We start from the raw sequence: 16,253 nt of genomic DNA, 5'->3' as shown, positions 1-16,253 counted from the left end.
AAAATGCTGATGGTGTTTTGATAGGGATTGCATTGAATGTGTAGATCACTTTGCGTAGCATAGACATTTTAACAATATTTGTTCTTCCAGTCCACGGGCATGGAATATTTTTCCATTTCTTTGTGTCTTCCTCAATTTCTTTCATAAGCGTTCTGTAGTTTCAGAGTATAGATCTTTATTTCTAGGTATCTTATGGTTTTTGGTGCAATTGTAAATGGGATTTATTCCCTGATTTCTCTTTCTTCTGCCTCATTGTTAGGGTATAGAAATGCCACTGACTTCTGTGCATTGATTTTTACATCTGACTTTGCTGAATTCCTGTATCAGTTCTAGCAATTTTTGGATGGAGTCTTGGGTTTTCTGCATAGAATATCATGTCATCTGTGAAGAGGGAGAGTTTGACTTCTTCTTTGATAGTTTGGATGCCTTTTACTTCTTTTTGTTGTTTGATTGCTGAGGCTAGAACTTCTATTACTATTTTGAACAACAGTGGTGAGAGTGGATATCCGTGTCGTGTTGTTTGACCTTGGGGGAAAAGCTTTCGGTTTTTTCCTGTTGAGGATGATATTCACTGAGTTTTTTTTTTTTTTTTTTTTTTTTTGTGTGTGTGTGTGTGTATGACTTTTATGATACTGAGGTATGTTCCTTCTATCCCTACAGTGCAGAGGGTTTTAATCAAGTAGGGATGCTGCATTTTGTCAAATGCTTTTTCTGCATCTATTGAGACAATCATGTGGTTCTTGTCCTTTCTTTTATTAATGTGATATATCACAGTGATTGATTTGTGGATGTTGAACCACCCTTGCAGACTTATGGCTTATTCTTATAAAATAGGAATCACAAGATAATAGAGTAAGAATAATAGAAATAGAAACAAATGAGAATATTTATTGGTTCTAGGTGGTAGATACATACATGCATGCTTATTATATTAGTCTCTGTACTATTTCATATTTTAAACATTTTTCCAGGTTATTACAAATAACCATAACATAACATATAGTTATCACTATTTGTCATCAAGTTGAAGCTCAGATTTCTCATTAGAAGAGTCTGGCATACCATTTATATCCACTGAATTTATATAGGTAACTAATTATTATTAAAATTTTGTACTCTTAGAAAAGTCAATTTGTCCCAAAGATGGTTGTTTCTTGTTTTCACCAGCAACCATTTTAGGAGACATTGGGCTTTTTTATGTCACCTTTTTATTCCTGATGATTTCTTAACTTTAATTTAGGTTCCAGAATTATGATTTGTTAAAATGAAAATTATTATACTTTTCAGGATAGAATTTTGACAGATCCAGGCATGATGATTATTTTCCATTTTACAAGAGATAGAAAGAATAAGGAAATAGAAACCACTTGACTTCAAGGCCAGTGGTTTGATTTGTTTTCAGGGCTCTTTATTAAATGTAGCATAGATATGTCACTTAGTTTTTTTTTGCTGCTGCCCAATAAAAATTTTTGTCTTTAATTGATTTTTCCTCTTTTCTTGGCATTTTTATGTGTAAGTGAAATGAGAAGGTGTCGGGGAGTCTAGAGATACATGTGAGCCATGGTCTGCTGTTGCCCTTAACAATTTTTACTGAATGTTGAGTGTTCACTCTTGGGGTTTAAAGGTCAGCAGAGCACAGGGGAATGAACAGCATATTGCGGGTAGAGAATCCCAGCTGAACCCTGGGTCGGTATCCTGGGTCTGCTACTTAATAATCACCATGTAGATTTGGACATGTTACTTGGCATCTCTTAGCCTCAGCATCCTCTGTAGATTAAGGGTTAAAGATGTTCATTTTAATCAGTTGTTGGTAGAATTAAATTGGATTGTCTGTGTGAGCATCTAGCACAATAGCAGGTTGATTGTTGTGATTCTTCCCACTTTCACTAATCGAGAATGCTAGAAAGTATTTTAACTTTGAGTAAACGATTTTAGGTCATGTGGTATAAATTTATGAGACACACACACAAGAAGTGATTTCCTAAGTTTAAAAGGGGAACTTTAGGGATGCCTGGGTGGCTTGGTGGTTGAGCATCTGCCTTCGGCTCAGGGCATGATCCCAGTCCAGTATCGAGTCCCAATGCATTGGGCTCCCTGCAGGGAGCCTGCTTTTCCCTCTGCCTGTGTCTCTGGCCTCTCTCTCTCTCACGAATAAATAAAATCTTTAAAAAAAAAAAAAAGGTGAACTTCATATTTAATATTTCTTCTCAAATATATTCTTTTGGCTTAAATAGTTGTGATCCAAGAAAAGCAGAGCCAAATAATTGCTTTGACCTCTGTTTTCTGGTTCATATTTCCTGATGTGGGAGGGAGCTATACCTTTGTGGGCACTGATGTGGGCACTATACCTTTGTACTTGTAGATAGGATATGGGAAGCAAGAAGCAGAGGAGATAGGTGTGGCAGGAGGTTGAGAGGCCTGGACAGGAGATAGGCAGGAATCTGACTGTATTCTCTGGCCCTCTCTCTGTTGTCAGAAATTGGGTGTTTAGTGATTCTTTTTCTGATGCTACAAAGACAGACTGTATTTCACTTAAGAAAAAACAAAACCCTAAACTTACAGCAAAGGTACTTGCTTATCTTTTTATTTTATCTAACATTTTAAAAACATAACTGCTTTCATGAAATGCTCGAGGATCTATTTATATTTAGCAGATTCCCTTTATCTTTGCTTTAGATGTATGGTCATGTACTTCCCAGATGCATTCTGAATAAAAATCCAAAAGTCCAGAATATTCTGGATCATTTATCAAAGTTTTCATCACACTGTATATAATAAGCCAGAAAAAAATGGCCATATAGATTTTAGGAAAATCAACAAGTGTTCTGCTTTTCTGTTCCAAATGTATTATTTTTTTTTTTTCAAATGTATTATTTATTCAAATTTCATAGAAGATTTTCTGAAATTTTTGAGATTGTCTTGCATGAAATAATTTTCTTTTGCATTAAGTAAAAAATTGGGGTAAGAATGGGAAGAAAGCACGTTTAGAGGATTTTCTACTGATGAAACTATTTAGGATGTTTGGCTTTCAATTTTGGTGGAGAGGTTGAAGATGCTGTTTTCTCACATACTTGTTATTAAGGAATTTGTACCTCCATTATAGCATTTGTTTAATTCTGTATTTTAAATTAGGGGCATAGGGGTACCTGGCTGACTCGGTAGAGCATGCAACTCTTGATCTCAGGGTTGTGAGTTCAAGCCCCATGCTGGGTGTAGAGATTACTTAAAAATAAAATCTTAAAAAAAAAGGTGCATGAAAGTGTTCACTATACACTGAATGGAATTCTTTTATTTTAAGTCATTCTGTTTGTGTTATATTTTTATTTAAAGATACACATATTTGGGGCACCTGGGTGGCTCAGTCTAGGTTAGGCATCTGCCTCTGGATCAGGTCATGATCTCAGGGTCCTGGAATTGAGCCCTGAGTTGGACTCCCTGCTCAGTGGGGAGTCTGCTTTTCCCTTTCCCTCTGCCCCTCCCTCTGCTCATTCTCTCTCTGACTCTCTCTCAAATAAATAAAATCTTAAGAAAATAAAGATACATATATTATTAAAAGCTTGGTAGAGAGGACTTCAGACTACTATTGAGACCTTCAGGTCCTAGCTTGGAGAATACCTTTTTTTTTTTTTCAATTGTAGAGATGCCAATCTACCAGGCCCTTTTACTTTGCAGTTTTCTTAGTAAGATTAGATGAGATACTATATGTGAAAGTGCTTTTCAAATTTAGGAGCAGTGCACAAAACTAAGGAATTATTATTTGTAAGCATGACTAAAATCAGATCTGAGGAATTGCTCTCTTAAAGCAGAAAAGACAAAGGAGAGAGAATTACGTGGGTAAGTGACCTGTGTTTTCAAGCTACGTGTTTAGGAATTATGATATGCCAAAGGACTAATGAAAATCTGAAAAGGATCAACATGCAAATGGGTAATTAAAACTCATATTTCCCTGCTCTTTAATATTTGATTGACCTTGACCTGGATTTCTTTTAAGGATTGTGTACATCAATGGAAGAATCCTCCAGCGATTCAGACCACTTCCGCTCTCATGATCGATTGAGTCGATGGGCTGCCAGGTCAACATACAGGGGAAATCTAAGTTGTCCTACAGTAGGCGTCACCAAGAAGGTCAACACTATAACAAATACTTTACAGGTTAGTTAAACAATGGTTGCATTGAATGGATTTTAAATAGTTTAGGCTGAGAAATAGTTCTGGTCAGCTATTAGCTTTTTTTGTTGCCATAACAAGTTACCACAAAACTAATTACATACTTAAATAATTATTTATAACTCATAATTATTTATAATTAATTAATAATTAAAATGACAAAGTTATTTTTGTATAGTTATATACATCAAAATCTGACACTGGTCTTACTAGACCAAAATCTTAGGGCTCAGTAGGCCTGCATTCATTTCTGGAGACCCTGGGGAAATAATCTCTTCCTTTGCCTTTTCCAGCTTTCAGAGACTGCCCATATTTCTTGAGGCCCTCTTCCTTCTTCAAAACCAGCAAGGGTGGGTTGAGTCCTTTTCACATCATATCACTCTGACGACTCTTCTACTTCCCTCTTCTACTTTTAAGGACACTTGTAATTACCTTGGGTTCACCCAATGATCCAGGATAATCTCCCTGTCTCAAGGTCCTTAATTTGGGATATATATTGTATCCACAAAATCTCTTTTGCTGTATAAGGTTACATATACACAAGTTCCAAGAATTAGGACATGGGCATTTTTTGGGGCCATTATTCTGCCTAACACAATCAAGATATTTGAAACAAAGATATTTGAAATATATCATAGATTGGGACGCCTGGGTAGATCAGCAGTTGATGCCTTCGGATTAGGACATGATCCCGGGGTCCAGGGATTAAGTCTCGCATCGGGCTCCCTGCGAGGAGCCTGCTTAGGTAGAGGAGCCCCTCTACCTATGTCTCTGCCTCTCTCACTCTGTCTCTCATGAATAAATAAATGAAAGCTTAAAAAAAAAATATATATATAATAGGTTGTGAAAGTGTTTTGGAATAAGGGAGTATGTCCAAATAAAATGTGTGGGAGTGAAGTGGGTAGGAATTACCAGTTTAGCTTCTTGTGGATATGTACCTTTAGAGAACTTGCTCATATTTTGGCTAGGGAAGTTATTCATGGATGAACAATAGTGAGATGACATTTTTATTCAGAGGCTAACTTTGACAGTTTTTGGAAGTTTGAGTGGAAGCAGTTTATATTCTCTGTGTAGAAAGGACTTGGGAAAAGAGGTGGGGGAAGGGTAACACAACCAAGCTGGGCAAAAGAAAACTTTTTTTTCCCTATTTTTTCCTATTCCTATTTTAATCTCTTATTTTTGCTTTGCCTGGATAAATAAGGATTTTGGCTTTTAATTGCTTTGAGTTAGTATGCATAAATAACAAGAGGCTAATTTCTGGTGGAGAGGCCATAATTTTATTTAAAACTCAGAAAGTTTTTCTTTTTTGTACTTTTGTAAACTAGCGTATCATTGGATTTTTGAAGTACAAATCCTTATACTTTCTTACAATGAGACACATTACTGAATATATATTTTTGAAATAAATGCTTTCATCTTTCAGGTAAAACTTGGCACATTTGGGTAGAAGCCATTTTTGTTGTATTTAGAACTAAATTTGTTGTTTATAGCTAAAGATTAAAGAATACTTTTTTTTCTTTTTTTCCTAATCAAGTTCTGAGGTGAAGTAATAATTGAAATAACACTGATCTAATGATTTGCTTCTCTTGTACACAGTCTACTGGTTTTGTTCTCTCAGGATTCCTTCTCTATAAAAAAAGGTGTGAATTAGTTGAGGTGCACAAATTAAAAATGAGGAGTGCTTTTGTTGCTGACTGATTAAAGAACCTTGGGAAGGATTTAAATTGTGTGCTTCAGTAAATTGTGGATGGATTTAGGTTTCCTTCTCAGTGGTTTTAATATTTGTTTGATATTTATGAAGTATATTAATATCCAACTTAAGTATGATATAAATTGTACCTTTTATAGGTGGTTGACTTAGCTGTTTGACATACTGCCAAGACAGAAAAATATTGGAACAATTAATAAAATCCATTTTTTTTTAAGGACACCAGTCGGAACCTGCGACAAGTAGACCAGATGCTTGGACAGTATCGAGACTACAGTAATGGACAGGCGGGTGCTGTAGAACATGTGAGGAAATTTACATATGTTTGCATTTTTTCTTACCCACCTTTTTGGAAATCGGTTTTTGAGAAGTAGGGATGTGAGAAAAAAGGTAGAACCATTGTGAACAGCTTTAGCTTTCAGATTATTTTACTATTTTTTAGTGGGTTAGCTTGTAACATGGATTGCTGGCTAGCTTATATAGATTAGATTCTATTGAATTTGAAAGTTTAAAGTCAGGAGAGGAAGAATTCAGGACAATAGTTAAACTAAGATTTAACTAAATTTGGGCCAGCTACCCCTTACGGGAGTTAAGAATTTTATGGATGGTTTATTTTAAAGTAATATAAGCTCATTCTTTAAATAAATTATAAAATCTCTCTTAGCCCTCTTAGTTCCACTCCAAAGAAGTAACAATTTGACAGCTTCTTGTATATCTTTCCAAGCATTTTCTGTGTGTGTATATACATAACTACCTTAATAATGAGAGTTAATTCTTTCCTTTTTAATTTATTAGTGAAAACTTAAACAGTATTAACTAGAAGCAGGAACAAACCTACTTTGTCATGTTGAATATTAGATGCTTCATTATGATAGAAGATTTCCTTTGAATTGGGGAATTGGGAAATGAAATTTTTTTTTTAAATTAAAAAAAATTTATTTATTTATTTATGATAGTCATACAGAGAGAGAGAGAGAGAGAGAGAGAGGCAGAGACACAGGCAGAGGGAGAAGCAGGCTCCATGCACCGAGAGCCCGACGTGGGATTCGATCCCGGGTCTCTAGGATCGCGCCCTGGGCCAAAGGCAGGCGCCAAACCGCTGCGCCACCCAGAGATCCCCTGAAATTTTTTATTATGTAAATTTCTGTATAGATAAACATTTAAAACACAAAATGTATTATGTGGCATTAGCTTCTGTGGTAGGCCTGGAGTCAAATAATGCTGAACTCTGGAGTGTGGAATGGACATACATGAAAAGTAAAACTCAACAGGTGTTTCATTTCTATCTGAGTTATAAGTATATAGAATGCAAATCTACTCATAAAAAATAAGACACAGGAAGCAAGAGTCTTTCCTTTTGTTTTAGGCTATTCCATAGTCTGGCCTACAGTCTCTTTCTTCATTTCTCCAAATTCTTGTTCTGTTAAAACTGTTGGTTCTCAGTGATTTTTTTTTTTTTTTCCCTGCAGCATACCAGTGGAGTACACCATTCATTGCCTTATGTTATACTTATTCATTAGAGCAATGCTTTTTACCCTGCCACCTGTAAGTCACCTGGGGGAATATCTGCCATGATCTGTGGGAATATGTGTAAATTGGAAAGAATATTTCTCACATGCGATTCTGATGGGCTCTTCAATGAAAATTCCCTTTTTAGCATTAAACTGCTACAGGATATATCATACCTAAAAATGAGTTTTTTCTTATTCTTTTTGTTTTTTTAAATTAATGTGTGTTCTCTTTGGGGGGTTACCCTGAAGAGTGATTTTTTTTTTTCTTCTTTCGGTGGATATGCTGCAACTCATAGAAGTCTTGCTATGGAACTGGCTGTTTTTTGTTTTTGTTTTTTCTTCTTCTAAACATTCTGAAACAGGTTAATCCAGTGTTTAACCAGTGTTCAACTATTAAAAAATTTCTCCATTCTAAATCTACATTGCCTTCTTGAAATTATTATTTCTTTTTTAAAATAGATTTCCTAGAAAGACCAATTTTTTTCCGTCTAGGGAAGACAAGAATTTTCTTTTTTTTTAAGACAAGAATTTTTATTATTAACTTAGATTTTATAAATGATTCTGTTGCTAAACCTCAGGAAATGGATAAGTGAGGTATGTGTGCATATATATGCATATTTAATATTTGCTTTATTGAGATATAACTTTGTCAACATAATTTGCAGTGGGTGAGGGGAAATACAAATGTTTGATGTAGCATTTCCCTCCTGGGATAAGAGAACTGTGAGAATTACTTTTGTTGGTTTATAAGACCTAAAGGTCAAGAGTCATGTTGGGTCATTTTTTGATGACTTTTCCTTGTAATATACATAATTTCCCTTTGTAACTTTAAATCATTATAACCACCCATCCTAAATTTATTTCTTTACTTATTATGTATAAAGGCCTCTCTATGAGGAGCCGAGCAGTGTTAAAGCATCAGTGATGTGGTGCATGATGTCTCCTAGAGAAGCAGCACCTCCCTTTTTATAGTCTCTTTGGGAATGTTTCTATATGCTTAGTATATCCCAGGCACTTACTTACTTATTTATTATTTTAAAGATTTTACTTATTTATTTTGAGAGAGAACGAGCATAAGTAGGCAGGGAGAGGGAGAAGCATACTCTCCGCTGAGCACAGAGCCTGATCCAGGGCTCACTCTCACGACCCTGGGATCATGACCTGAGCTGAGGCCTATGCTTAACTAACTGAGCCACCACCTCCCTGCCCAGGTACCTCTTTATATTAACTCATTTAGTTCTCTCAACAATCCTATTAGGTAGATACTATTATTATCCTCATTTATATGATTAAAAAATTGGGGCACAGAATGGTTGCTAACTTGCCCATGGTCTCACAGCTAATTAGAGATAGAGCTGTGGATAGGATGTTATCCTAAAGCCCAGCATCAGGATTCATTTACTTCCCTGAGTCATGGTTGCTCACATTTTTGTGATGCTGTGAGTTCGTATTTCAGAAAATTGGGATTTTGGATTCAGAGTTTGAAGGCTTATATGGATAAACTAGATTTTGGAGATTATCTTAATTGGTTGAAAAACGGAAGCCCGCTGTCACACAAGTCATTAATGTTACAACTAATGTCCAGAATGAGAGTTAGATGGAAAAAAAAATCCAGAAACAGAATTGGTAAGAAATATGGCACTGAGCTAGGATTTGCATTGACAGATTGTCAAAGTTGGCAGTTTTGGCTGCCACTTAGGCAACGTGGAAGGTTCTGCAAGTTGCCTACATCAGCATCAATTTTTCCTTTCCTCTTATATAACAGTCATTGATTTTTCACTAGTCTTGTTTGCAGCTGTTCCAGCCAATGAACCATATTTAGTTGGATAGTATGTCTTAGAGTCTTTGGGGCCAATGAACTTCATGACTTTATGAAAGTGTCATCTTGCATTATTTCTCGTGCTGTAAATTTCTTGGGAGGTCTGCGAACATTTGGGCAAAAGAGGACCTGTGGGGAAGGTTTTATTTGAAAGCTTACTGTGAAGATTTGGAACATATTGTATTCTGTATTAAACGGTGCAATCGATAAACTTAGTGTTTAAATATTTCTGGAACTGTGTGTTCCTTATTTATGAGAGAGCGGGGTCTGTTTTTGTGTTAATATTATAAAAATAAAATGCCCTCAAGGAAGAATATTAAAAAAAAAGAATATTCAGCATAAAAAGTTAATACCTTCTGCAGTGGAAATTTGGACTGCATCTGAGGCTACATTAGTTAATATTGGTTATACAAGAAAAATACAGTTGTCTTGATTCAAATCAGTGGACTGATTAAGTTCATTTTTAAGGTAAAGATTGGTGAAAATATAGTAATGTCAAATTAGAACTTAGAGACTTGCATTAATAGGTAATTTTTCTTCTAATTAAGTACTCTGATTAAAATTTCCCTTTGGGAGTAAAGGATGTTACCATCTGGCATATGGACTTTGAAAGAATTGGAGTGTTAAATAATAAAGTGCAGGTTTTTTCTTGTATTCAGTGGGTTTCAGTTCTCAAATATAATTAGTGGCATCCCAGAAGGATAATGGTAATGGTTTAGGGCCAGGCACAAACCATTATAATATCTTAAAGCTGAAGGTATGTGCCCTTTTTTTTCTTGCTGAGTTTTATTAATTGTCCTGAAGGTGAGAATTGTTCAGTTTATTGTTAAGTAGTAAGAGTCTATAGGTAAGAAATTAAACCAAGCAGTTAAATTCTGTTATGACCTTCCTTTTGTAAACATATTTTGGATCTTAGGAATTAGATTCTTAGAGTCTTATACTTAAAATTATATTTACAAGTCCTTCATGAAACAGCTGGACAGCAGAATAATTTTTATAGAACTTTGCTTTGAGGCTAATGGAAAAATGTAGACTCTGGAGTCAGAGTTGAAATTTAATCCTGATTTTTTTCCACTACAAACCATTTTAGTGACTTTGGACAAGTTATTACACCTTTCTGAACTTAAGTTTTATCATCTGAAAAATGAGCATAGTCCTATATCCCTCGTTATAACTAACATTTATTAATGTGGTCTCACTAATGTTTAGATGCTTGCTAAACATTCACATTTTTGTTGTTTCTTTAATTCATCCAGTAATCCCTACCTTCAAGCATTTGCTATGTTCTTAATAGTACTTGGTATATTGGCACTCAGAAGAGGTTACTTTATTCTTCTTTGACTTCATGGGACTTAAACTCGGTTTCATTTGTGTATCATTATGACTATAAACAATATAATGTATTACAGCATTCACAGGGATATTGTATGTCTGATTATTTTGATTATATGCTAAATTAGACAACACATGTAATACTGCTTTTTGTCTGTCTTCTGTTCATGAATATAACGTCTGTCAACTCAGAATACATTACTATGCACATTCCATTTTCCATCAGTGCTCATTTATTGATACTTAAAATATACAAATATTTAAAAAATACTTTCAAAATTATGATTAGAATGTGATATATGGGCTTTGAATATACAGGATTTCATTTAAAAACAAAATAGTTATATGTAACTTTTATGTAAAAGTTATGTATCATTTGAAAGGGAATTTTTCAATTTTAGGAATGCTATTATGGGCTTATATTTCCATAAATCAGCATATGGAGAGAGATTAGGCAAAGCAGCTGGAGCTAATGATCTTTTGGTAAATAAAAAATAAAATAGTAGCAACTATTTTAAAAATACATTTCAGCAGCAGATGGTGGGACCAGAAAAATATGCAAACCATAAATTTGCACTCTTGTTTAATTTTTTAAAATTCTTCTCCTCCCCCCCATCTTCTCCTCCTCTTCCTTCTTATATTAATAATAGAAGACAAATAGACTATAAGGAACCAAAATAGAGTTGATACAGTTAACTCTACAACCAATGTATTTTGCAGTCTGTTGTCAGATAAACTTTGGCATTCTGTAGAGAAATAGGCAGTGAAGGAAAGCCAGGCATAAAAGCACTTAATCAAAGTGCTTATGGATGACATCATTATCCTGGACAGAATTTTAAAAATGACCTCTTTTCTGCCTCCAGTTTTGCCCTGGATTTTGTCAGGGTGACCTCTGACATTTGTAGATTAAAATACTTTAATTTTTAAAAATGTCATTAGTAGTGTAGATACATCTAAACTTATAACACAACCTTTCTATGGTCACTAGTGCTATATATATTTTGAATGTTTGCTAAATAAGGTGAAAACAAAGCGAATCTTTAGGCAGAATATTTTCTGATTTCTCCTTAACTATGCAGTTAAGTGAATATAGTTATCTTACAAGGACAAGTTTGCTTGCATTTCTGTATAATCTATATTATGCTAGTGGATGTTTTTTCTTAGTATGAAAATAAGAGACAATTTAGAGTAAGAAAAGTGTCTGAAGAAACTAAATGGGATCTTTACATGTTCAAAATTCACACCTACTTTAAGATTTATTTATTTTAGAGAGAGAGGGAGAGAAAGAACACATGCATGCATGTGGGGGGGAGGGACAGAGGGAGAGGTAGTGGGTGGTACAGAGGGAGAAGGAGAGAGAGAATCCTCCAGTAGACTGCACTGAGCATGGAGCTCAACATGTAGCTCAGTTCTAGGACCCTGAGATCATGACCTGAGCCAAAACCAAGAGTCAGCCGTTTAACTAACTTAGCCATCCAGACAACCCCAAGCCTACTTTAAAGTGCAGCATTTATAATTTTTACCAAAGTTATTGCTAGCTTTTTTTTTAAAGTTGTGTTTTTTCATTTATATGGAAGCTAATTATTTGATGACTATTTGGTAGCTACTATATTTATGTGTGATTAATGACTATTCCTAGTTTATTTCCATTGTTCTCTGTGGAATAATGGTAAATATCTTTTAAGAATTTTCCAGTGACTATATTTTGTGTGATTTTCTTCTCTCTCACAATGAGCATAGCAAGAATGGAATTAGTTTTGTTGAGAATGTGAATTTATGAGATACAGTGATTTTTAGTGAAGCAGTTATTGTTGCTAAACATTTACCAAGAAAGTTTATGCATATGGTTCTTTGTCATTTCTCATTTTCTCTTATTGGAACCAAATTTTATTGAATGATTTATTTCTTAGGCATATCTGATACTGTTTGTGGAGTTGATGCCTAGTTTCCTACTGTTTACTATTGCTTGGAAATCTTCCTAGGGACTGGTCAAGAAGTTTGCTGTTATGAATTTTGGAAAGTCAATATTTTTAGCTTAAAAAAACAAATCAGAGTTCCAGTCCCAGGTAGATAGAGTTAGCTTATTGTTCACTGAGTACTCTATAAAACCATTACTGAATGCACAGAGCAGCTATTTGAGGACTCTGAAAAGTAAATACAGGCAGTCCTTGCCTTGTTGCATGGTTTTGATGTGCATGAGTTTGATTCCCCAGTTTGGCCAAGTAACACCAGTCCCCAAATAACACAATTCGTATTTCAGTTAACAAAGTTTATTAGCTAGAAGTACTGCAAAAAGTACACACTTTACTGCTAGCTCTTCAGTTCACACATTACTATGTAAATAACAGATCACTGCTTTTGAAGTTGCTGATTGGTCACAGATAGTAAGACATAGTTGTATTACTTCCTTGTCTTCTAATAATAAACCTGTGGTGTGCTGTTTTACAAAAATAAATAATAATAAAGGGATCGGCTAACAGTACAACAATAAAATGAAAAGTGATAATGCTGGAAGTGAAGTGTGAGTCTATTTTGGAGGAGTTCTATGTGGCGTTATAAAGAAATAACTGCTGATAGTAGGAATATTGACACTGCCGCTATTCAAGAGTCCCTAGATATACATCCAGAGGAGTTTAGTGACATCATGTTTAGGGAATGACAAATTCTTCTAAGGACTTTTTCCAGATTAAAACATCCCATTTTTTTCATTCTATTTATTTTTTGTTCTTCCATTCATTGCCTACAGTCATCATAACAAAAACTATATATTGAGCAAACTGATCTTCCCTAGGTGTTGTTCTAATTATTTTACATACACTGTCTTATTGTGTCCTCAAAAAAATTTTGTGAGAGTTATTGACTGATACAGTGTGAAATATACGGATAGGAACAGAAGCAGAAGCAAAAGCAGCACAGCTGAGGAAATCACTACCAGGCTTCGGTCTTAGTGTTTCTGAATCATGATGTTTTCAATGATCACATCTTTTATTTAGAGTACCCATTGCCACCTGGATGATTTCTTTTCAGAGAGTTGCTTTGCAATGTAGTCTGTCCTTTTGAGTTTTATACTCTTTTTCAGGTTCATTAAACTTCTGTTTTGTCTCTAATTAGAATCTTTCACATAGAGCCATCACAGGACTTTCAGAGCTCTATGAAAATTTTGAAGTTTGGTGTTGAGTTTAATAAGTTCTTTACAGATCTTGGAAACTAGCCCTTTATCTGATATGTCATTTGCAAAATATCTTCTCCCATTCTGTAGGTTGTCTTTGAGTTTTGTTGACTGTATCCTTTGCTGTGCAAAAGCTTCTTATCTTGATGAATCCCAATAGTTCATTTTTGCTTTTGTTTCTTTTGCCTTCGTGGATGTATCTTGCAAGAAGTTACTATGGCCGAGTTCAAAAAGGGTGTTGCCTGTGTTCTTCTCTAGGATTTTGATGGAATCTTGTCTCACATTTAGATCTTTCATCCATTTTGAGTTTATCTTTGTGTATGGTGAAAGAGAGTGGTCTAGTTTCATTCTTCTGTATGTGGATGCCCAATTTTCCCAGCACCATTTATTGAAGAGACTGTCTTTCTTCCAATGGATAGTCTTTCCTCCTTTATCGAATATTAGTTGCCCATAAAGTTCAGGGTCCACTTCTGGATTCTCTATTCTGTTCCACTGATCTATGTGTCTGTTTTTGTGCCAGTACCACACTGTCTTGATGACCACAGCTTTGTAGTACAACCTGAAATCTGGCATTGTGATGCCCCCAGATATGGTTTTCTTTTTTAAAATTCCCCTGGCTATTCGGGGTCTTTTCTGATTCCACACAAATCTTAAAATAATTTGTTCTAACTCTCTGAAGAAAGTCCATGGTATTTTGATAGGGATTGCATTAAACGTGTATATTGCCCTGGGTAACATTGACATTTTCACAATATTAATTCTGCCAATCCATGAGCATGGAATATTTTTCCATCTCTTTGTGTCTTCCTCAATTTCTTTTAGAAATGACAAATACCCACCATTTGCTTCAACGTGGATGGAACTGGAGGGTATTATGCTGAGTGAAGTAAGTCAGTCGGAGAAGGACAAACATTATATGTTCTCATTCTTTTGGGGAATATAAATAATAGTGAAAGGGAATATAAGGGAAGGGAGAAGAAATGTGTGGGAAATATCAGAAAGGGAGACAGAACGTAAAGACTGCTAACTCTGGGAAACGAACTAGGGGTGGTAGAAGGGGAGGAGGGCGGGGGGTGGGAGTGAATGGGTGACGGGCACTGGGGGTTATTCTGTATGTTAGTAAATTGAACACCAATAAAAAATAAATTAAAAAAAAATTTTGAAGTTTGATAATTTTAATATTAATATAAAAGCTTATGTAGTTGTAGAGAATTTCATTTATCTACTAGTTTCCAAAATAATGAGTTGGTTTGCTAGCATGCTCTAGTAGTTGAGGATCGTTAACTCACAAACTTATCCATATATAAATCCATTGTAGTTAGTATTTGTATTGATGCTCAAATTATTTCATTATTGCCTAGAGGGAGACTTCTTGACTTCTAAGTTTAAAAAGTCTGTCTTGACAATTTGGATAAACTACTTTATAATTGCCATTCAGTTACAGTGCCCAATTTTTATTTGTATTCATACCAGTACATAGTAGTAATGCTTCAATTATTTTAGTCTAAAATCAAGTGAACAGAGGTAAATGAATAGACCTAATATGTAAATAACACATTTACATCAACTTGAGGTGAAAATATGGCATAACATGTTCTGTGATGCTGGTTTTGCAGTATTTCAGATAGGGGAAATTGGCAGAAAAAGGAATCATCACCTGGTACCTGCAGAGATAGCCATGCTAAACTCTTAGAACCTGTACCATTGGAGTTAATACCACAGTCTAGTGTGGAGCATTGATTTAGTGTTCAGCAAAATAACATCATCCATCATAGTAAATTAATCTTAAATTGAATTTTATTAATGTTTTGTTTTCACTTAATTTCAAGTTTGATTTGCTTTTGCACCTAGTCTAGAACTGGTAAAGATCTGTCAAAAATGAAAGTTCAGAAGGATGAGTTGTACATTTGTGACTCTTCTTCCTTTAAGGCAGTTGCTGATTTAAAAAAAGATGGCTTAGAAGTAGAGAGAATAGGATCAAAGCTATCAATAGACTGGATGGGCCAGGGAAACCAAAACTGGACTTCAGGAATCTTCCAGCTTTTACTGGAGACCCTAGTGGATGATAACCTAGAAAGAATGTTGAGCTGAAAATGAGAGAAGTGGTGAACTAAAAATAGACTTATCCTGATGAAGGCAGAAGCCCAGCTTTGAATCATCATGGTTCCTAACTAGATTAAGTTATTTGGATTTCCTAGTGACCCTAGCCTGACTTCCTGCTAGAAGCGAAACCAAATCCTTTCTGGAGGAAGATGTCATCCAAAGTTTTAAATAATCTCCACAGTTTTTCATATCTGATGTCTATCATATGATAAGTAATTAGGCATAAGAAAATTTAAGAAGTGACTGAACAGCAAGGAAAAAAACCAGACAGTAGAAACATACATGAGAATATGAAAAAATTCTGATTAATCTGTTCAAGAAATTAAAAGACACGATTGAGAATTTTGACAAAGAATTGGAAACTCCAAGAAAGAACCAAATGAAACTGAAAAGAAAACCAAAAACTGAAAAGAAAACCAAAAGAAACTGAAAAATATAACATAT

At 34.9% G+C, this 16,253-nt stretch overlaps 1 protein-coding gene across 21 annotated transcripts in view; it reads left to right on the top strand.

Moving 5' to 3' along the window:
• The window catches only part of CEP128 (centrosomal protein 128), a 397,326-nt gene that overhangs the window by 17,709 nt on the left and 363,364 nt on the right, over window positions 1-16,253 (top strand). For 20 of the 21 annotated variants that reach the window (XR_005363617.1, XR_005363616.1, XR_005363618.1 and 17 more), the window contains 2 exons: window positions 3,992-4,152; window positions 6,094-6,180. Coding sequence is in view for 17 of the 21 variants with exons in the window: in XM_038545463.1 (XP_038401391.1) it covers window positions 4,006-4,152; window positions 6,094-6,180 (234 nt within the window). In the remaining 4 variants the exon portion in view is untranslated. Of the gene's footprint in view, window positions 1-3,991; window positions 4,153-6,093; window positions 6,181-7,344; window positions 7,421-16,253 lie in introns of those variants that run through there. The other variant, XM_038545472.1, reaches the window with a different exon arrangement.

This window comes from Canis lupus, chromosome 8 (assembly GCF_011100685.1).
Source record: "Canis lupus familiaris isolate Mischka breed German Shepherd chromosome 8, alternate assembly UU_Cfam_GSD_1.0, whole genome shotgun sequence".
In the NCBI taxonomy this organism is placed as follows: domain Eukaryota; kingdom Metazoa; phylum Chordata; class Mammalia; order Carnivora; family Canidae; genus Canis; species Canis lupus.
This window is presented reverse-complemented; position numbering and strand designations above follow the sequence as displayed.